The following is a 22,911-nucleotide window of genomic DNA, read 5'->3' on the forward strand; positions in this document are numbered from 1 at the left end:
GCGATTGTTGAAAGATACAATGGTCTCTCGGAAAAATTAATCGATTGGGAATTAGGTCGTTAAACTTTCTGAACTATTAACTTTAGTAGTCCTAAAAGTCATACAAAATTATAAATACAAAAGTGAAAAATAGATTCACGGATACAATGGAAGGAATTATGTAGCAAGATTTTTATAAAATAATACTATTTCTTTTCATGAAGTTTAAAACAGTCTATTGTACTAGTTTGCTGCTGTTTATTCGTAGTCCACGTTTTGATAATGTTTGTGCGTATTCCCGGTTCCCTGCTGTTTTGTTTTGCACTTAAATTCAATCTAGTAACAAGAGTTTAATTTGAATCCTGCTATGATGCGCCTCAGAGCTGTCCAGCACTTAGTGTACCGATTATGCTGATTTAACTGTGCCACCTCAACCAGCAAGCCACCAAACCTAAATTTGATAAAGTTATGTATGTGACGCTTATAGAGCTTATAACTACCTCCAAAATCGTTGAACTAAGTATCTTTTTATTTACGGCGCACTCCCGGTTTTCCTCCCAGTTCGCCTCGCGGTAAGACGCTGGTCTAATAAGCCAGTCGTCGTATGTTCGAATCTCGGCTGGGAAAGGTTGTTAGAGTCAATAGGATCGTAGCACTGACCCCGCACCTTCCTGTATTCTAACAGCTGGTTGCGAAGTCTGTCGTATAAAAAACAGAAGGTCAAATTTCGATAACGGAATTAGCACCCACGTTTTGCTTTGTTACTCCCGGTAACACACCCGGTACACTGAGTGCAACGCAAAGACCGTTCTTTGTGCACCACCCGGTGTGTTAAACATACGCATGTGAGCGAGTGCTTTTAAAACCAGCAAATTCGTATGCCCAGAAAAATCAAGGAAAAAATAAACTTTTTAAAGGCTAATGTTCGCTTAACTTTTTCGAACAATTAACTTTTGAGAGAGTGCACTGTAGTATATGTATTGAGAGAAGATGAACTTGTACGCTTGTACACATGTTTTTAAATCATGATAATAAATTAGAAGTCTATTTACCCAGGTCGAATAGCAGCTCGTCAAATGACGAGACACATACAGAAACAGATGTCGAACAAAATGGCACAAATAGGTAATTTTTATAAGTTATTTTAAAAAGTATCATTACCTGATTTAATCAAAACCGATATTCTAGTTCACCCAAAGCAAGATACGATCTCAGCCGAGGCTGCCACGTGCTGATATTTAATCATAAAAAGTTCAAGAACGAACTCAACGAACGAAAAGGCAGTGAAAAAGATCTGGAACTGTTGAAAATTTTTTTTAATAACTATCAGGTCAATGAACTAGAAATTTATTCGGATTTCAGTGTTGAACAAGTGAAGACCAAAATGGCCGAAAGTATTTTGTCTCCTAATATTCATTGATACTAGTGATCTGATGTTAATTTTTCAGTCGAGAAAAAGGACTTCAAGGAATGCTCTTGCTTGATTGTGATTATTATGAGTCACGGAGGCTTAGGCGACACCATAATGGCTTCCGACGAACAATCATATAATTTAGAAACGGATATTGTGGATCGTGTGCTCGACAACTCTACTTTGAAGGACAAGCCAAAGTTGTTCTTCATACAAGCGTGTAGAGGAAATGCTCTTATGGAGACGGACAGTTTTCCGTCAGTCTCAAACAAAAACGATATATGGAAATTGCACTCTACGTACGAAGGTAACATGATATACTAAATATTGTATTTATGCCAGCTGAAATAATATTTTATTAGGGACAGTCTCTTTTCGAGACATAGAACGTGGTACGTGTTTTGTACAAACTCTTTTTGACTTCATAGAAACCAACAACGATAAAAGCTTGCACGAAATATCTTTACTGTTACGAGCTGAATTTAAAAATCACGAGTAAGTAAAGGATTACATCACTTTGACGTGTGAAGCTAATTATTTAAATGTATGCATTAAAGGATCAGACAAGTGCCTACCGAAACTTCAACATTGAATAAAGAATTCTACTTCGCAGATATGTTGAAATAAACAACCACTTCAATTGTGAATAAAAATTCACAAACATCGTGAATTTGAGGAAAAAATATTAAGAAACTAAAGTTAAAAGCCTTCTATGTTTCCGTTATAAATTTCTTTAATATGGTTATTGATATACCGTCTGCCGCGGTGAGATTGTGCCAAAAAAGCCTAATTGTGCCAAACGCTTATTTATTTTCGTAATCAAAATCCGCTCAACGCATAATAAGCTTTCAATATATTGTAAATGAATACTTTATCTATCCCCAGAATAGCAAGTTGATGCGATTTCTTGTTTGGATCTGTTTAAATGGAACATTTATTGTCAACGTTTTTTCCCAGTATTTTAACCCTAAATTTTGAAACCCTTTCTCAGCCAAACTGTTCGCTAATATTATTTGTGTTTCATTTCATGTTATGAATAAACATGTTATGTTTCAAATCATCTTGAATTGGAGCCATCAGTTAGCATAGATCTAATCTATTTTTATAAACAAACATTGTTGGTTTTTGGCACAATCTCACCCCCGTGGCCCAATGTCACCCCGGATGGCGGTACTACAAGTTTAATAATTGCTTAAATTTTCTAGACGTTTCAATCTATAAATAGTTAAAAATTTAATTTGAAATGATAATAATATAATAAATAATAGTTGATACGTTTGCTAGTTTCGCAATTTAGGTAATCAAAGCTAATAATCGCAAAGTATAAAAGTTTCGGTTGAAAACTTGATTGATAAAAAAACACTTAAACAATACTGCATTTTGTTTCAAGCTGATATTCGTATCTTTGAACTAACTGAATGAACTAGGACTTTAATGAAGACTGCATAATGATTCTCAATATTATTCGCCAGAAAGGGTAAAACGGGGCAAAGTTGATGCTAAGATGATCAAGCAACAAAATGATTAAAGCATTGAAAATACACTCAAGTCTTTTTTTACACGACTTTATTTGTACGAGTCTTGAATAAACACGGTTTTTACATCATTTTTCGAAATAACGCGGTTTTTCAGCAATTTTTAAATTCGGGCGGTTTTTTCGGTGATTTTATGACGATTTTTGTATTAACGCGGTTTTTTTACAACATTTTTCAAATTAACGCGGTTTTTTTAAACGGTTTTATTTTACACGGCACGTATCCCTCGTGTAAAAAAGTTACAGAGGTTTTCAAAGTTTAAAATAGTATTGCGGTATGCTGCAACCTTAATTCTACATACTACATATTGAGTACTCTGATCTCTGACACTCTTTGCCCCGGAAGTTTTCTACTGCCAGAAAAAACTTCTTTTCCGAAAACTCAGGTAGGAATAGAAAATATGCTCAATGTTTTTACGATTGCTCAGAAAAAATGCTAAAATGTTATGCGCAGATTGCATTTAGTTAAAATTTTCATGTTTTTCAGTCTAGTACAGTTTTAACTTACCCTATATCTTTTAACACAAGATCTACGGTTCTTCGTCCAAAATTTTTCAAGGCCAAATCAATTCTATATTAAATTTATTACAAAAGAAATGTTTTTGAATTCTTACAACTCATTTATTGGAGAAAAGCGATCAAGTATTTCCGATATAACTATTCGCATTACAAAAAATATTAGCTATCTCTCGCGGATTCTCTCGTTCTCTTTTGAGTCATCTCATTAAACTAGTCTCTCAGTAAAATATATAATTAATTCTATTGAAAAAGTTCTCAGTGCGAGTAATAATGACATTTTAGAAAATCATCAGTTATGAACACTAGTTGAAAACGTAATAGGCAGTATAATAGACGGATTTCTTTAACCGTTCAGGTATCTAAGAAAGTAATTCACATGCAAACAGCTTGCAAATTCCACTAACCTAACATATCTCTTTCACTCTCTCACACAAACTCTCTCTCTCCCTCTCTATCCTCACAAACTCTTTGTTATTTTTCGTTCTCGAACTGTGTGCGTGTGCATCCAGAAGGAACACATGAAAATGATAGAATGCTTTTAATAAACAATGTATTTATAAAATAAATCAAACCAGCGACCGAGCCAGGCTTGGCATACACTTTTCGCTTCGATTTTGCTCTTTTGATTACTGCACCTCAGCGAAACAGAATTTGAAAAAGTGGTGTATGGGGCATTTGTAGAGCTGGTAATTATCTATAATATTGCTGAATAAAGTAAAGCTTTATCTTTTGTATTTACGCCGCTGTAGGGCTGCATTGCCGTTGGTAGCCAAAAGAGCGCTCTTTTTGCTACCAACGGGGTAGCAGCCTTACAGCGTCACAAATACAAAAGATAGAGCTTTACTTTCTTCAGCAATATTATAGATAATTAACAGCTCTACAAATGCCCCATACACCACTTTTTCAAATTCTGTTTCGCTGAGGTGCAGTAATCAAAAGAGCAAAATCGAAGCGAAAAGTGTATGCCAAGCCTGGACCGAGCATAACAGATTTTAAACTTTTAAGCAACCCAGTCTGAAAAAAGACTTATATAAATATAAATACTTAATTATATGTTCGCAGTTTACTTGCAGAAGAATGTGAAATAACACTTTTAATAAATAAATATTAAATTCATACTATACCTACTTTTCTGTATATATATTTATATATATATCCGAAGAAAATCCAGTTCAAACCGGTAAGTAATTTAATTCATGTGTTCTATTAATCAGTATAAATACAAACCAGATAACTTAGCTAGGATGAAAAAGCGTACAAAATAGGAAAAATCTCTCAAATTGATGCCGAACCGATTGCTCTTCGACAGTTCCACCACGTAGCAGTTCCAAGGTTCGAGATTCAAGTTGTTCATCAAAAGCCCTTTTTCACTCGGTATTCTACAATCGGCGGACGTCGGAACGATCCAACTTTCTCCTCCCGTTGCGCAGCGGGCACAATCGACGAAAACGGAACTTTTTGCTGCCGCTGTTTTTAAGGGGAAAAAGTGACTTCCCTGAGCTAAAAAATCACGAGAAATCGATTGGTGATGATCTCAACGCGCGGTAACAACGGGAAGTTGCCCATTTTGCCCCATTCACTCCTATTTTCTATTAGTTTTAAAAGAAATGTGTACAAACTCTCTCTATAATTTGAGATTCTATGGTAAGAAAATGGGAAAAAGGCATACGAAAAATTTTATTTGAATACATAATCTAGAAGTCTGTTTTGCCCCATTTTAAGGTTTACGAGCTACAGGCAAAATGCCACTTTGATACTTTTACCAGAGATTTTCAGGAAGAAATGCCTGATATGTCGAGCTAAAATGTCAGAAAATTGCACGACGATCAAGTTTTACACTAGAATATCGTGTAAGGGAATATTTTACCCTACAGCTTGTACTGAAATCAGAGATTGCATTGATAGGAAAATGAGCAACTTTAAAACTTTAAACTCCCACTTTATTCAAATTTAGTGTGTTTGTTCTTAGTCGAAAAATGTTAGACTGATATTTTTTTTTATTGAACGCTATAGGGTGCCGCTTTCTGAGTTAGGGTGATCAAAAAAATTAAAAATCAATCGATTTCGTGTGATTTTTTATCTACCTAGTCGCTTCTTTCCCCTTAAAAACTGCGGCAATAAAAAGTTTCGTTTTTACGGTCGATTTTGCCCACTGTGCGTAGTTGGAAGTCGTGCGACGCACAAACGTATCTCTGCGGAAACAAGGTGATGGTCGGATCAATGTCGGCACTGCACTTGTTGCGTACAAATATCCAGAAGGCTCCTTCTCCACTTTCGCCTGGTGCAGATGTAATCTATTTGATGTTCTGTTCAACCGTCGCAGGACAGGAAGATAGAAGGAGGGGGTGCACCGAAGAGGGATATTAGAAAAAACGGCTTTGTTTCGCTTCCGTTATAGGGATTTTCAGAGAGCAAACGTATGCTTAATTGATTACGTGACAGAAGGGGGACCTGATTGATAGGGAGCCAACAGGAGGCGACGAGAGACGTAAGTATGAATATATGTTACGCTATAACTCCGGAACGCCTGGATGATTCTTCATCGATATTGGCACACATGTTGTTTGACAAAAAAGAATCAACACAGGGGCTGTCTCTTACAAGGAAGAGGAACGTTTACTTAGATAAAGAGTGCGTTTCTCTTGTATTTGAACCGACCCTCTGGCACGTCGCCATTTTTCTGTGACTGACTCTGAAACGTCAAAAACACTGGGCGGAAAAGCCCTCAATAGAAAATCAATGCGACGGCCATTTTTGTTTGGGATACTATACTAAGGGGTCCAACTTAATGGAGATACTGTCAAACCCAGGAGGCCAAGATAGCGATGTCGAGGAGGTGATTTGAACCGATAAGGAGGAGATTCAAAAAAGCAATAAAAGACTTTGTCTCGCTTTATAGGGATTACCGGAAAGAAGACAGATTTACAACTGGCTGGAAGACAACAGGTGGGGTCTGACAAAGGGAGTAGAGAAATTCAAACGAAGAAACAGGGTATTCTTTCTTACATTATGTGAATGTTCATAACAATAACAGCTGAGTTACAAAGGGGCTTAGAGAAAGATCGGGCACTCTGCTAATAACTAATATTAATAGTGCTGTAGAATATACGGCCTTTGGAAAATGGATTCACCTCTAACGGTAGTTGAGGAATATCCAAATCTGTGGATATTAGGACTACTTTGCCCATGGATTCATAGTTGACGTAAAAGCCAAAATGGCCAAAATGTACTTTTTCGGTCCTACTCATTCTTAACTATGTAATATACACTCAAGTCGCTTTTTACGCGAATGATACGCCCCGCGTAAATCAAAACCGCGTAAATTCCGAAATTCGCGTAAAAAACCAAAATTTCGCGTAAAAAAAAAACTTTGTGGATTTCAACACTACACGCAAAAATAGACGTTTTGAGCACATCTGCGTAAATTCCGAAAATCGAGTAAAAACCACGTAAATTCCGAAATTTGCGTAAAAAACCGCGTAAATTCCGAAATTCGCGTAAAAAACGCGTGAATTCCGAAATTCGCGTAAAAAACCGCGTAAATTCCGAAATTCGCGTAAAAATAGTCGCGTAAAAAACTGCGTAAAAAGCGACTTCAGTGTACATGCCTAATGCTCAAACAACATTTGTTTGTTGGAAAATATTCGAAAAATTTGGGAAAATAAAGCTACTCTGCATAGTTGACGTAACATCCCGCATAATCATCTAGCATGGCAACCTGCTTTTCACGGGCTTTACGCCGAGCTATGAGAATAAAGAATCTGTTTATTCGCATAAACTAGCGTATGCATTTTTTGAATGCAATAACCTAGAAATGAATCACGAAACCCCATCGGCCCTCTTTTGACTAATAATCTCTTCTAAATTGTCAGATTATTTGATTGAAAAAGTAAACAGTAAAGTTTATATGGCCTTAAACATATTTTCCGATAAAAATGCGTTTTCTCAACAATGATGGTGTTGGTCGTTACGTCAACTATGCATCCATGGTACTGCCCACGAATGCATAAATCGGAAGTAGAAGTTAAAATCAATGCATGTACCTATCACGTTACACTTTTAGAACTACTATCGAACCTCCCAGTTGGCTTCAGAGTATGATGGCCCAACAAGCCAGTGGTCGTATGTTCGAATATCGGCTAGAGGAAGCTGTTGGAATCAATAGGATCGTAGCAACTGGCCCTGCAGTTGTCCTGTACTCTAACAGCTGGCTGCGAAGTCTGTCGTACAAAACAGAAGGTCAAGTTTCGATAACGGAATGAAACACCTAGGCTTTGCTTTACTTTAACGAACCTACCGAGAAAGGACGGGTTTGCCTTTCTACTATATAAGTAATCGATAATTTTATTTTATTCTATAGGTATAGATAAGAATGAATTTCTGTTTGTCTGTCTGTCTGTATATTCCTTATAGACTCGGAAACTACTGAATCGATCGGCATGAAAATTCGTATGCAGGAGTTTTTGGAGCCGGGAAAGATTCTTATGAAGATATGAAACTCCTCCACCCTCTGGAAGTGGCGGCCGCCATTCAGATGAAACCCAAATTTATGCCTAACTCAAACAAAAACTAATCAAACGAATGGAACTCACTTTGGCTAGTAGGGTTTTGGAGGCAGGATTTTTTTCTATGGTAATTCGAGACCCCTCCCATCTGTGGTAGGGGGCGGGGGTCATCCATACAAATAAAACACAAATTTCTGCATAACTCGAAAACTAGTCGAGCAAATGGAATCAAATTCGGCTGGTGAAGGTTTCTGAAGGCAAGAAATGTTTCAATGATGGTTCGAGACCACTTGCCCCTCTGACGCACGGATAATTTTCCGATTAGTTGGTGCAAAAGTATTAAAAATTTGTCAGGAAATCATTAAGTATTTAGTTTTCAAACCCTAACCGCTTTTTGGTGATGTTCGCATTTTTGGATTTTTATTTGAAATTATACCTTTCCTTCCGTAAGACCTAATTCGACGTCAAAAGAACTTAAACCATCTGGCGTTGCACTGAGCTATATCATGCACCTGGTTAACTTTTTTATCTATGTTATCTATCAAGCGTACCCCTCGAACAAACGCAATCCACAATGTAGATGCGTTTTGCTTAGCAGTACGATTTAGTTGACATGTTCGATTTTTTTCAGTTTACCGTTACCTGCCCGATACGTCGCACGTAGCACCGTCCCCATGTTAAAAAATCAAAAGTTTGTAAGAAATGGATAAACGGGTCAATTCTATAACCAGCAGCACCACGCAGGCTAGTACTTCCAAATCTACGAAATCGCAACGCACTGAAATCAGCAAATTCGGAACGAGGTCTTCCTCGACCTCCCACTCAACGCAAACCAGCTCTTCAACTCGATCGGCACACAGTGCCAGTAGTGTAACATCCGAAAAAAATTCTTTCTTCAAGAATGAGTCAGCACCAACTACAAGCGGCTTGGGCGTGACAAGGTTAGTTCTGTGTAATCCGAAACTTACAATTAATTTCGTTAGTTCCAAATGGTATTTAATTTAAACTTGCGAAAATGCAACTATCTCGCGACTAGTTCAAAGTGACGTCATGTATTGTTTTTTGTTGCTGTTATCAAACGAAAAATCATGATTCAATACTTTTGACAGCGTAAGAAAAGCCGTAATAGCTTGCCTCGGTTATTTCAATGCTATGAATGGGTTACTTTCCAAACAAAAGTGTATTTCACCTTTCTGCTTGACATATGTGAACATTAAAACATTTAAAAAATATTTATTATTCTTTTTAAGTGACGTCCGTGTGCAGCGGAATGGTTCAAATTTTCGCAGAAATTAATAAATTAATCGAACGCACACACTAAGACAGCTACTAAGGCAATGAACTGTTCATTGGTAGTGGCATTCATTCGATAAACGCCGCCTATTTCATCATTTTGCGATATTCCTACAGAGAAGCTGTTGCCACCTGTGGGCTGTGGCACTCAAGTTTTTTCTTAGTTTTCATGAACTTTTTACCTTTCGCATGAATGCATAAATGTTTCCAATTAACGTAACAGATCAAACTATGCATTCGAATGGATAAATTAAACAATAATGAGAAGGTATGAGTTGATTTTTATACAGAAAAATGAAGTATCAGGGTTTTAAAGCCATCAAAAGGCGGCGGGGGGGGCACCAGAGGATTTTTTTTATTGGGGTAAATATTCTGTTACATAAAGTACTTAAGAGTAATTATCCTGAATTATATTGTGTGTTCAATCACAAGTGGTGACTTTTCAACACTACTAGAATTGCATTACTTACTACAATGTTACGATTTACTACGATTTGCTACGACAATTAAGACTATTTACTAGTAGGGATTAAAGCCTGCGTATCAGGTACTAGAAGGATAACATACGATTTGGGAGATAAACTGTCTAGGATTTCGAGAACTTATCTAATCAAATTGTAAAATGAATTTTGCCTTCTAAACATGATTGTTTACCGAATCGAGCATGAAATGATTTTACTTGCACGATTGGATAATCGTGTATCATCAGACGATGTAGTCATCATAATTTTTAATCTGCAATGTCAAATTGATATTTTTATCAATTTTTATCAAAGCACTTTGAAAATATAGGTAAATGTGAGAAAAATCACCGAAATAAAAACATGAAAACAGCGAAGCAATTCGTTACTGACTCCTTGTAGTTTGAACCTGAAAGAGAGTCGCGAAGACGGCCTTCTTTTCCTCAGACTAGGGTCTTTTTCTAATTCCCGTCGTAATAAGGAAAGCCATTCTAATTTTCATCATTTGCTGGATGGATTTAGTGAATACTCCAAAAGTTCTTGTACTGATTTGACTAAAACACACTTACCTTCCGATCCGTGAACTTTGAAATCACTGAAAAGCGACTATTAAAGCATATTATTGAAATTACGCAACTGACTTTATTGCTAAAATTCGTTGTACCGTTTTAAAATCCGTCCAACAAAATTTTTCATCGTCCGAACTAAAAATCACAACAATGTTTACGAAACTAACGCGCAAGTATTTGTGTAGGACGGCATGACAAATGTTATTCTACAAAATTTCTGCAGGTCAGGCAAGTTTTTCTGGCTGTAGAATAACGACAATGCCTTGCGTGAGTTATTTTCATTTATGAATGACGGAAATTAAAACGATTAGTCGACATTGTCTTGTTCGTCGCACGAAAAAACGTAGGAAATTTGGCTGGTAGGACTTCTTTAATGATAAAAAGCATTTAAATAGATCTCAGCTCACTTTGATTGATTGCGTATGATAGACAACTAACTAAAATATTAGGAAATAACTAGTTTTGCATTGTGTGTCACAAAAATGCTGATATTTTTAATAATTTGTGTTAGATAGGACGGGAATAGGCAATTACGACGATGTAGCAACATACCCTATGACCGTTCATATTTTTTCCAATTTATACTTGCGTTCATTTTCGAGTTTGCTGACATGTACCATTCTGATTCAAACTTCGGACACATTGTTCGAAGTTGTTTTTAATTTATCTCATTAAGCGGTGTATCACCCTGAAAAGTTAGTTGTTTTAGAGTTGTTTATATGAAAAAATTCTAATAAATTACAGTTTTACGCAAGTTTTATTCAAACCTCGTAGGGTAACCAACCTATTTTGGATCCCATCAGCAGCTCTACATAATTTGGACACTTCCGTCCAAAGTATACAGCTGCTGATGGAATCCAAAATACATTGCTTACCCTACTCTTTATGGCCTTCATTAAAACTTCGAAATATTATGTCTCACACTTCAATTACTCGTAGCATTGCGATGAAAGTGAACGTTTATCATGCTACTTAACTTTATTAAGATAGTTTATCACTTATTATTGAACACAATCTTAGCAGTATGATTTGACTTTCTATACGTAAAAACATTTTAATCGATACATGAGTTGATAAAGAGATATTTTCAAATTTCGTGAACGGCATTTTCAACAAGTCAAAATTTGCGCAGCTTTATAATCAGCACAGCTTATATTCGTAAGAACCTAAAAACTCTAATCATATTTGTTGCTGTCCAAAGTTTGAACAAAGCTAATTTTATGAAATTTAAATCTACGATTTTCACATAGATTCACGAAGTAGATTCATATAATCAGTTCTGAATGTTTCGTACATATCTCGTCTATGTTTTTGGGTAATTTTGTTGCCAGCAGTGCACGTAAAAAATATGAACTGTTTACCGAGCAGTTTAAACCGAGCAGTTCAGTGATTTCAACGCATCTCCCGCATAAATAGAAGAAGCCAGAAATGTAGGAAATGTAGTACCACGTGACGTTTTTTCGTTTGAGTTACCGCAAAGTGACGCTGTTAAAAATTATCGTAAATGACGCTGTTTGCTTGTTGTTAAATCTATATTTCAAACAGATCGATGACCGCAAATCTGATGCAGTTTGTTTCCCGCTGTTTGCAAAGTTTGGACTCTAGCTTTCAAACCGACGCTATTTACCTGTACCTGAAAGCCACTTTTGATTGAGTGAATCACAAAATACTCCTCAGCAAAATGGGGCGAATGGGTGTTTCTACAGATGCCGCATGCTGGTTCGAATCTTATCTGAGTAACAAAAGCTTAGGTGTTAAAATAGGATCACTATTTCTCTGTTGCTTCTCCAATGAATTTGAAGTCCTGCAAGGCAGTAACCTAGGCCCTCTGCTCTTTTCAATTTTCATAAATGATATTACTTTTCTGCTTCCACATGGTTGTCGACTATTATACGCTGACGATACTAAAATTTTCAAAGTGTGGGATTGCAAGAATAATTGAATGTGTGTGTGTGCTGGTGTGGAGCGCCTATTGAATTTGGAAATTAAATAATTTTACCAAATTTGAACAAAATAGAAGGACTCATAAATTTTGATAGTTCCCTTTTTCATGAAATTGCTGGGTAAGTTGTTACTAATGTGGGTAAGTGCAAATAAAAGTAAGTTGTAAGAGGATATATTATTGTTTAACATATGCATTGCGTAGTAAAGGTCTAGTTTATAGGTTTTTGAACTATGCATAATTTCCTGTAATACCATTCTATTTGATTCAATAAAGTTTTCTTGAATAAATTTCATCAATTTTTATGAACCTTCGGTTTCTCATGCTGTTGTATTTTGCACAACACGTGTAGGTTTTTGAATGCCATATTGTTATATAGTTACAAATCGTTGTTTAAATAATGTATATTCTTCAATAAACTTGTAATGCACAAAATGTCAGAATTATTCAAAGCATCAATACTTTAACCGTTATGTGTGCGACAAAAAAAACACCTTTAGCAGGGCGACAAGGGTACCCGGGTACCCAAAATTGATATTGTTATAACATCAACAATTTTAAACCGATTTCGACGAAATAGGTGTCATTTGAATCGTTTATTTATCTAGTTTTGAATCATTTGGCCATTTGGCCACTAAAAGACATACGGAGCCCGAAAATCCGGAATTCCGACAGAGTGTCCGCTGTGAGGAAGAGAAATGATTGTATTGCAGCAAAATCAGTCATGCGGATATAAAAACTCTAAAGATTCGTACAATGTACTATTTCATATAATGAGATGAATCAGGTTGGCCATTCCGAAGTAGGTTCCTGTGGGGTCATGGGTGGCCAGTCCAGGATTGGAGGTAAAACCTAGCAATATGGGTATCAAAGTTCTTGGAATTAGTTCGGTAGGTGATATTTTTTACATTTCGATGTATTTTGATTGGTTATTTCGAAAATGGTTTCTACGGGGTCACAGATGATACCGCAGGATTCAAGATAATGCTTAGCATTATCAGAACCGTTCAAAACGTAGAACCATCCGTTATACATTTGGTACCAGTTCCGAAATTATTAATCAGTACTAAACTGGCCATATCCGTTCAAAACATCTAAAAGATCCGCTAAACCAATTCTAATATTGGATTAGGCACCCAACTGGCCATCTGTAATCCTACAGGGACCCAATTCTGGAATGGCCAATGCGATCTAAAGTCACCAATTTATATAATAAGATGAAAAAAGGGTCCACAATGTCAAGCTCAAAACTAATAGCTTTACTGAAGGCTGATATTCTTTCAAAACAAGCGGCTTTCCACGTTTTACCGGACGTTGCTCCGGAATTACCGATTCCCGGGAACTACATGTCATTTGATGGCCAAATGCTTTATCTAATCAAAACTAGATAAATGTACGAATCAAATGCCACTGGTTTCAGCCAAATCGGTTCAAGATACCCAAAGTTATGAGCATTGCAAATCATGGGTACCCGGGTACCCTTGTCGCCCTCCTACGTAATAAAAAAATTCAAGTGACTCTCATTGCTAAACCCCTTTATGGATATGCACCAAAAAAACCTCAATTACTTAAGATCAACGAGTTTTACGATGTTGCAAAATTTCAATGACGTATGTTTTAAATTGAATGAGTTATAACTATTTTAAAACTGAAAAGGTACCCGGGTACCCTGTCGCACACATAACGGTTAAATTGTTGGGAAAATAGATCAGCATAAACCGATATCACAGAAACGAAGCAATCAGCATGTGAGGTGTACCGCAATAGACCCGAACTGAAATTTTCTCTCGTTCGTTCATATGGAAAAATGGTGTCTGTATGCAGCAAAACTATCACCAAATGTAAAATGTTTAAAATATATCCGTCTGTTGGTAGTCGAGTAATTCGGGGTCAAAATTAAGATATTTTTTACCTTTGTTATACTATAACAAAGGTTTAAAAATTGGTCGAAAAACACGAAATTGATCCGAGGCCCGGAGGGCCAAGTCACATATACCAATCGATAGGGTTCGTCGATTTGAGCAATGTCTGTGTGTGTGTGTGTGTATGTATGTAATGATTTTTTCTATCGCCTGTTTCTCAGAGATGGCTGAACCGAATCGTTCGCTATTACTTTTGTTTGAGAGATATTATTGTCTAGTAGATCACTATTGAGTTGCTTCGTGACACGACGTTTCGTTTAAAAGTTATGAGCAAAGATGTGAAAAATACGTGACACGGGTTTCTCTAGAACTACACGACCGATTTCAGCGTTCTTAGTATCAAATAAAAGCTCTTATTAAAGCTAAATTATTCAGCAATTTTTAATTGAAAACAAACAAGTAGTTTAAAAGTTATGCTTAAAAAACCTGTTTTGACAAGGTAATAATTATCGCCTGTTTCTTAGACATGGCCAAACCGGTTTATGCGCTATTAGTCTCATTTGAAAGATAATATATCCTAATAGATCACTATTGAATGGTTTTTTGATTGGACGTTTAATTTGAAAGTAAGAAATACACCACACCAAAATTAACAATAATTTATAATGATTTTAACCAAGATAATTTACCTAATTTCAATTATTTTAATATCAAACGAGAGGTTTTGACACTACGAATATATATGCAAAATTTCATAAGAATTGGTTGTAGCGGTCAAAAGATATTAACCCTCGAACACTCGCGCCAACTTTTGTAACGCAGTTACTCGCGCGCACAATAGCCTCAAACCAAAGAAAACGTGCGTACTAGAGTTTTGACTGGGAAAACTTGGTTTTAGGTTTATCGAACCTTTGGAAGAGTTTCTTGAAATTAAAAGCTCTATCGTCTGGTGGAATCTAAATTTTGATTAATCCCCCTAAAAGTGAATAAAAAAAATTATTTTTCTTCAGTGTCAATATAACACATTGATGTGTTCTGCAAAGTTATAGAGCATATTATTACAAGAAATTTTGCTAAAGACATTAACCTTCCATCTCTGCAGCTAAGATAGAAAAATCTTATTTATTGTATATGAATTTGTAAAATCAGGTTTTATATTTTTGCTCTTTTTGTAATTGTAGTATGACTTTTTCATGTATTACAAAGTTGTACAAATGATAAAAATACACAATTTTGCTGAGCATAGTATACCTCTATATTTGCTTGTTTAGGAACTGTAGAACTTTGATTATAAAAAATACCCTAATTTTGACTACGAATTACTCGACTACCAGCAGACGGATACATTTTAAACATTTTACATTGGGTAGTTTTGCTGCATACAGACACCATTTTTCCATATGGAGAAACGAGAGAAAATTCCACTTGGGGTCAATTGCGGTACACCTCGCTTGCTGATTGCTTCGTTTCTGTGATGGCGGTTTATGCTGATCTATTTTCCCAACAATTTAAATTATTAATGCATTGAACAATTATGACATTTTGCTCAGAATAAGTTTATTGAAGAATATACGTTAGTTAAACAACGGTTTGTAACTTTATAACAATATGGCGTTGAAAAACCTACACGTGTTGTACAAAATACAACAGCGTGAGTAACCGAAGGTTGGACCTAGCCCCGATGATGGGTAACATCTACCCGAAACCGGTTGGCGAATAAGGTAAATGTTTATTTTATTTTGTAAGAACAACAAGTGATAGTGTCCAGTATATACATCACATTATTAGGTATACTATATTCAGCAAATTTGTGTATTTTTACTATTTGTACAACTTTGTAATACACAAACAAGTCATACAACAGTTAAGAAAAGAGCTGAAATAGAAAAACTGATTTTACAAATCCATATACGTACAATAAATAAGATTTTTCTATCTCTGCTGAAGAGATAGAAGGTTTCTGTCTTCAGCAAAATTTCTTGTAATAATATGCTCTAAAACTTTGCAGAACACATCAATAAAAGAAAGCATTCGATTAGTGGTCACACACTCAGAATTGTTTAATTAAAATTTTGCCCCGAATCCCGATCTGCTAGTGAGCTGGAGCACTTTTCTCGTTGGGCATTTTTCGCGGCTCAAGCGGCACGGTGACCTAGTTTCTTCCTGGTCTACAACATACTTTTTTGATTTCACTTTTAGGGGGATTAATTTTGGTTTTGAAATATTGTGCGCGCAAGTAACCGTGTTACAAAAGTTGGCGCGAGTGTTCGAGGGTTAATATCTTTTGACCGCCAAAACCAATTCTTCTCAAATTTTGCAGATATATTTTTAGCATTAAAACCTCTAGTTTGATGCCAAAATAATTTAAACTACATAAATTATCTTCGATGAAGTCGATGGTTTTAGGCATAACTTTTAAACTACTTGTTTGTTTCCAATAAAACTACCTGTTATATTTAGCGTTAACAAGAGCTTTCATTTGATACTAAGATCGTTGAAATTGCCTATTCCCGTCCTATCCAACACAAATTATTAAAAATATCAGCGTTTTTTTATAACACAAAATGCAAATATAGTTATTCCCTAATATTTTATTTTTTTTTTGTATGCCAGAAGGGCATTGGGTTAAAAGGCCACTGCGACAGTCTTAATGATCGTCTTTTGTGGCAGGCCCCGATTGCTGTACACAGTTTAGGGATCGCTCATACCCATTGATGGAGTTGAGCGGAATAGTTGTAATCCTGTGCCCCAATTCGGTACTACATGGTTTATAAAACCAATGACCGTTTTGGGATTTAGGCTCCATACCTGATATGGAGTAAGAAGGAAACTTCCTAAGAAGTTGTGCCTTGATAATGCAAGAGCTCCGCAATAGCAGAACAGATGCGCTCTCTGAACTTTTAGGTTCAGAGTTACAAAAGCGGCAGGTGTCATATGATACCTTGCCGATATTCTTTAAATGATAAAGAGCGGGGCTGTGTCCTGTTAGGAGTCCCGTGATCGTGCGTAGTTCACTACGAGTTAAATGGAGTAGTTTTTTAGCTACTGCAGGCTTTGGGTAGATAAACTGTTTAGCTTGTCTACAACCCTGTGTTTGATTCCAACGGGATGCTATTTCTAGCTTTTCCCATGTCATCAGTTCGCCTTTCACGGCGGATGTGGAGGTGCCCAGAAACGGTTCAGGACCAATAAATTGCTGAGCTGATCCTTGTCTTGCTAGGTTGTCAGCAAATTCATTGCCCTCGATTCCGCAGTGACCGGGCACCCAAAGTAATAAAACTTTGTCCCTAATATTTTAGTTTGTTGACTATCATACGCGTTCAATCAAAGTGAGCTGAGATCTATTTGAATGCTTTTTTCATTAAAGAATTCCTACCAGCCAAATTTCCGCGAGCCAAATTTGTGCGACGAAGAAGAAAATGTCGACTAGTCATTTCAATTTTCGTCATTCATAAACGAAAATGACTCCCGCAACGCATTGTCACTGTTCTGCCGCCGGGAATACTTGCATGACTAGCAGAATTTTTTACAGAATAACATTTGACATGCCGTCCTACACAAGTGAGCCCGCTTATTTTGTAAATATTGCTGTGATTTTTAGTTCGGACGGTGAAAAATTTTGATGGACGTATTTTAAATCGGTACGACGAATTTAAGAAATAAAGTCAGTTGCGTAATTTCAATAAAATGCTTTAAAAATCGTTTTTTAGTGATTTCAAGGTGCACTGATCGGAAAATAAGTGGGTTTGAGTCACACACACACACACACACACACACACACACACACACACACACACACACACACACACACACACACACACACACACACACACACACACACACACACACACACACACACACACACACACACACACACACACACACACACACACACACACACACACACACACACACACACACACACACACACACACACACACACACACACACACACACACACACACACACACACACACACACACACACACACACACACACACACACACACACACACACACACACACACACACACACACACACACACACACACACACACACACACACACCACATTTCGAAGTTCGAAAATAGACACTGAGGAAGCCTGCAAGTCGTAGGCGAAATAAGTATCCAAGAATAAAATATACATATTAGAATTAAATTGGATAAGTTTTCTATTTTTTTAATCTCCAGGTTTCGTATTCTACTAAGACGCTCCAAAAACTTCAGACCAAGTAAGTTTGTTTCTGACCAGTAACAGTAAATTTGGAGTCTGATTTCATGCTGTTAACCAAAAGTCAAATGCCTCTAAAGCATTATTAACGTCTTGGACATGTCATTGCAGCTATTGGGGATGGGAATGCTAGTCCTATATTTACTTATTTCTCTTAAGTTTGTTTTAGGTACTATGACTGCCTAACGAAGTCTGCCTTAATTTTTTTAACAAGGCTTAAAACAATCTCAGATCTAGGTGATTCTTAAGGCAGTGTAAAATTAATGAATTATTCAATGCAACACCGCTTATTTCAATTATGTCTGCCCCACCTTTGCACAAATTACGCAAATCAACCGTGAGTCAGACAAAACGGTAGCATCGACCGTATTACCCTAGAATTGGTTATCGGTTTTATTCAAAAGTAGCCATTTGTCCAATCCCAAACAACAATGTGAGTTTTATTGTACTCTTATCGTGGTCTTCAAGACCAATTTTGGTCTTAAATGCCATCATAAGAGTGTAATAAAACCCATATTGTTGCTTGGGATTCTTGTATACAAACAAATGGAGTTCGGCTTATATAATAACACGAGATAAGCAGTGTGAAGACAGTTAGGCACCTTTCTAATCTAACTTGAAGTGTGATTTATTAATTTGCTTTGATTGGTCATAATAATAGCGATTGATTTGATTTGTTATGATAAATATTTGCTGCGAACAAGTGTTTGTTCTTAAAGTGTTATTTGGGAAGTTATTACACGGTGCTAAAAGAAGCTAAAAGAAAAATTCTCTCACTCCGATTATTATATACCTAAAAGATATTCTATATTGTTATTGTTATTGTTATTAATTTTGTTATTGTTATAAATAACAATATATAAGCAGTTAGCAGCAAATTCCAGATAAGATTGATTTCGCAATGTTTACCCTATATGCTTTCTCTCTGATTGAAACAAAAAGATCATGATTCATTCAACTGTTGCGCCTGAAGCCATCCTGATATCGACTGACGTAGTATTTGTTCTTATCGCAGATCAATGACTGTGATACGTGTGATACGACCAATGAACCGTCCGTCTTTGTGAGCATTTCTGATCAGATACCTAACGTTCAATAACTTACGGAAGAAGACTACGGAATTATCATGCAACCGTCTATCGTACTGTTGTTAGTCAATTAGATTATTACTTGTGTATGTTTTCTTTCGGATTATTATCTGTATTAACAAAGATTCTTCCCACCACTTGGTGGATTATATCTGATTTTTGGTGTATATTTGATCGACTGATCGGATGAAGTATTCTTTTATTTTTTAGGTCGACTACTACTTTTCCGGCACCTACTGAATATAAACCGGCATACAAGGCACTTGAAATAGATAAATCACAAAATACCAAGACTGCAAGGTAAGCATAGAAATACAAACTTGTATTTCATCTGTGATAGAAATAGATCACGGTTGCAGTCTTGTTGGCTGTGAATTTTAGAAAAAGTTTTTTTAGAGGTTCGAAATGAATTTACACTTTTTTGTTTTATTATTGTTTAATAATGAAATTTTTGTTTATGACTCTTGACATTCAGTTTCTGTTTTAACTTATATGACCCACGTAAATTATATATCAAATGAACTAACAATCTATAATTGTATCATCTATGTAGACCATCGAGCGAATTGTCGAAACCATACCAGTCGGTGTACAACACTTACAGATACGCAACGGAAAAGAGTAAGAATGAAGAAGCAATTAAAAATATCCTCTCGACATATCTGGAACCGCGCTCCTCACGTAACAATACACCAGTTGGTAAATCTTCTACTACAAAAACTGTGTGGTAAGTAGCTTAAGACAGATTACCAATATTTTTTGGAAGCTTTATTTAACAGTATTTCATAGCTCTTCAAAATCTTTTACATTTCCAGGCCGCCTCCCAGTTCGTCAATAGTCACTGGATCCAATGGACAAAGTGGCACAAGTTTAGAACAGCAATCCTACAGCTTGTTCAACAAGTAAGTTCGAGAAAGCATATTCGCAATCGGTTACTGAAAAGTATATGTAAACTGAAACTTAATTTGGATTTTCTATTATTCGTTTAGACCTTCGAATCTATCTAATTCTATACCATACCCGCCATCCAATGGGTACACAAATGGCCTCGTGCGAACTCCCAGTGCAATCGGCAGCGATGCCAAGATGCAGTCGAACAGCATGATCTCGCAAAGAAATGCACCAATTAGAGCACCTTCGATTAGCAGCACAGCAAGGTATTCACTACAGCTTATTCAATGAAATGATCATTTCATAATCTTGTCGTCACCGTAGTTCTAGCTCAACCGAAGCGAAATACGATCTCAGCAACGGTAAAGCGTACGTGCTGATTCTTCACCACAAAAAGTTTAAGGAAAAACGCGACGAACGTCACGGTAGTGAAAAGGATCTGAAACGCTTAAAGGAAGTGTTCAAGGATTATCGGGTCTCTACGTTGGATATCTGCTCGGACTTCACAATCAAGCAAGTACAGAGCAAAATGATCGAAAGTAATTTGTTTCCTAATATTTATCTTGACGACAAGTGAAGATGAAGATTAATCAATTATAATATTTTAGTATCGAGAAAGGACTTCAAGAAATGCTGTTGCCTCCTTGTGTTCATAATGAGTCACGGAGGACGAGGGGAAACTATAAAGGCTTACGATGGAAATTCGTATAATTTAGAGACGGACATTGTGGATCGTGTACTGAATAACAATACTTTGAAGGACAAGCCAAAGTTGTTCTTCATACAGGCTTGCAAAGGAAATGCTCTCATGGAGACGGACTGCGTTCCGTCAGCAACCAACAAAAACGACATAATGAAATGCTACTCCACGTACGAAGGTGGTTCAACACATCAATCAATGTTTATGTAAGATTTACTAAAATAACGCAATGTTTTAGGTACTATGGCTACTCGTGATCCAGAAAGAGGTACGATTTTCATACAGAGTCTTTTTGACCTGATAGAAAACAACAAGGATAAAAACTTGCGACAAATAATGCCTCTGTTGAGAGATCAGTTCAAGAAGGAACGGTAAGTAACGAAATTGCATTCCGAAACAGCACATAAAGCCAATTGTTTCCATGTATGCATTCACAGAGTTCAACAAGTGCCTACCGATACCTCAACATTAAGCAAAGAATTCTACTTCGCAGATTTGCTTAGTAAATAGAATAAAATGTAATAAAGAGATTTGCCTGGCATATACTCCTGATCCTGATCTTTTTGTGGCATAAAAGTATTTTGTATACTTAATGACACTAGCGCGCCCAGATATAAACAAAAGGTGGGGCATCGGACGTTAGACTTAAATTTGGAATTATATGGACTGAAAGTTTTACTTGGAATTAGACATGTAATTAGTCTCAAAAGAAAATTTGAAGTTTTCATTTGAAATTGGAAATGAATTAGACTTGGAATTAGAGTTGCAATTGGATGTGAAATTAAATCTGAAATTTGACATGAAATTGGGTGTTAGGATAAGCTTAAAGTGCGCTTCAAATTGAAAATGCAATTATATTGAAATTGGATTTGAGATTAGATTTGGAATTACATTTGAAATTGGACTTGAAATTGGAATTCAAATTGTTCTAAAAATCGGACTTGAAATCACAGTTTAAATTTGACTTAAATTGAACTTAAAGTTAGAATTGAATTTGACTTGAAATTGGGATTAAAATCTGCAATTCGCAATGCAATTCGAATTGAAATTCACATGAGCTCAAATTGACAAATTGACATAGACTCGCAATTAGACACTAAGTTTTATTTGAAATTGGGATTGGAACTATTTGTCTTACAATCTCACACGATTTACCTCTTTTCTTTGCCGTTGTTCCACTTTTTGTTCTCTTTTCTAGTCCCGTTGTTACACTTTTTGTTTCGTTCTTCATCTCTTATTTTTTCAGTTCCGTGTTATTGTATTCATTGTTCCGTTATTTCGTTTAGAATCCCACTTATCTTCTTCTTCAGCAGCATTTTCTCTAATTCCTCTTTGTCAATTTCGATTTTCTTCTTTTAGAAGTTCCGTTTTTTCTGTTTTTCTATCGCGGTTATTCTGTTTTCAGCTCCTTTTTTCCTTTACTCTCCGGTTTTCCTTTTATCTCTCTCTCTGTCTCCGCCCTCTTACTCTCTCTTGTTTCACTTTTTTAAGTTGCTGTCCAGTGTTCAGTCGATTCACTTTCCCTTTTTTCGTTTCCAGCTTTCGTCTTTTCCAACTCATTTATCCTCTTTCCATCCGCTTTTTCTCTTTTAGCTGCTGTTCCATTTTTCTTCTTTTCTGTCACGTTTATTCTGTTTTGGGCTTCTTTTTTATTTTAGCTCTTCCTTTTTTATCTCTCGTTTTACGTCTTTTTTCTCCTGTTTTACTTTTCTTTTTGGTCAATTTTTTCTATTTCTATTTTCTTCGTTTTCGATTCCATTTGTCCATTTTACGTCTTATCTTTCTCCTTGTATATCTCATTCGACCCGTTTTTCCCGTTTTCTTCGTTACTTGGCTTAGCTCTCTCTCTCTCTCTCTCTCTCTCTCTCTCTCTCTCTCCCTCTCTCTCTTATTTTCTTTTCTGTTTTTCCGTTCTTACCTCGTTT

The 22,911-nt window shown here is 36.3% G+C and overlaps 2 protein-coding genes across 2 annotated transcripts; both read left to right on the top strand.

Annotated features, from left to right (window-relative positions):
* The first annotated feature begins 1,091 nt into the window (after positions 1-1,091).
* Positions 1,092-1,889, top strand: LOC128735432 (caspase-14-like). The gene is made up of 4 exons (XM_053829918.1): positions 1,092-1,104; positions 1,179-1,373; positions 1,428-1,697; positions 1,753-1,889. The coding sequence occupies exons 1-4, from the start codon at positions 1,092-1,094 to the stop codon at positions 1,887-1,889; spliced, it is 615 nt and encodes a 204-aa protein (XP_053685893.1).
* Positions 1,890-8,650: 6,761 nt separating this feature from the next.
* Positions 8,651-21,496, top strand: LOC128735433 (caspase-7-like). The gene is made up of 9 exons (XM_053829919.1): positions 8,651-8,889; positions 19,606-19,695; positions 19,949-20,122; positions 20,211-20,297; positions 20,385-20,552; positions 20,611-20,825; positions 20,895-21,164; positions 21,225-21,357; positions 21,424-21,496. Exons 1-9 carry the CDS (start codon positions 8,651-8,653, stop codon positions 21,494-21,496), a joined length of 1,449 nt encoding a protein of 482 aa, XP_053685894.1.
* The last annotated feature ends 1,415 nt before the right edge of the window (positions 21,497-22,911 follow it).

This window comes from Sabethes cyaneus, chromosome 2 (assembly GCF_943734655.1).
Source record: "Sabethes cyaneus chromosome 2, idSabCyanKW18_F2, whole genome shotgun sequence".
NCBI lineage: Eukaryota > Metazoa > Arthropoda > Insecta > Diptera > Culicidae > Sabethes > Sabethes cyaneus.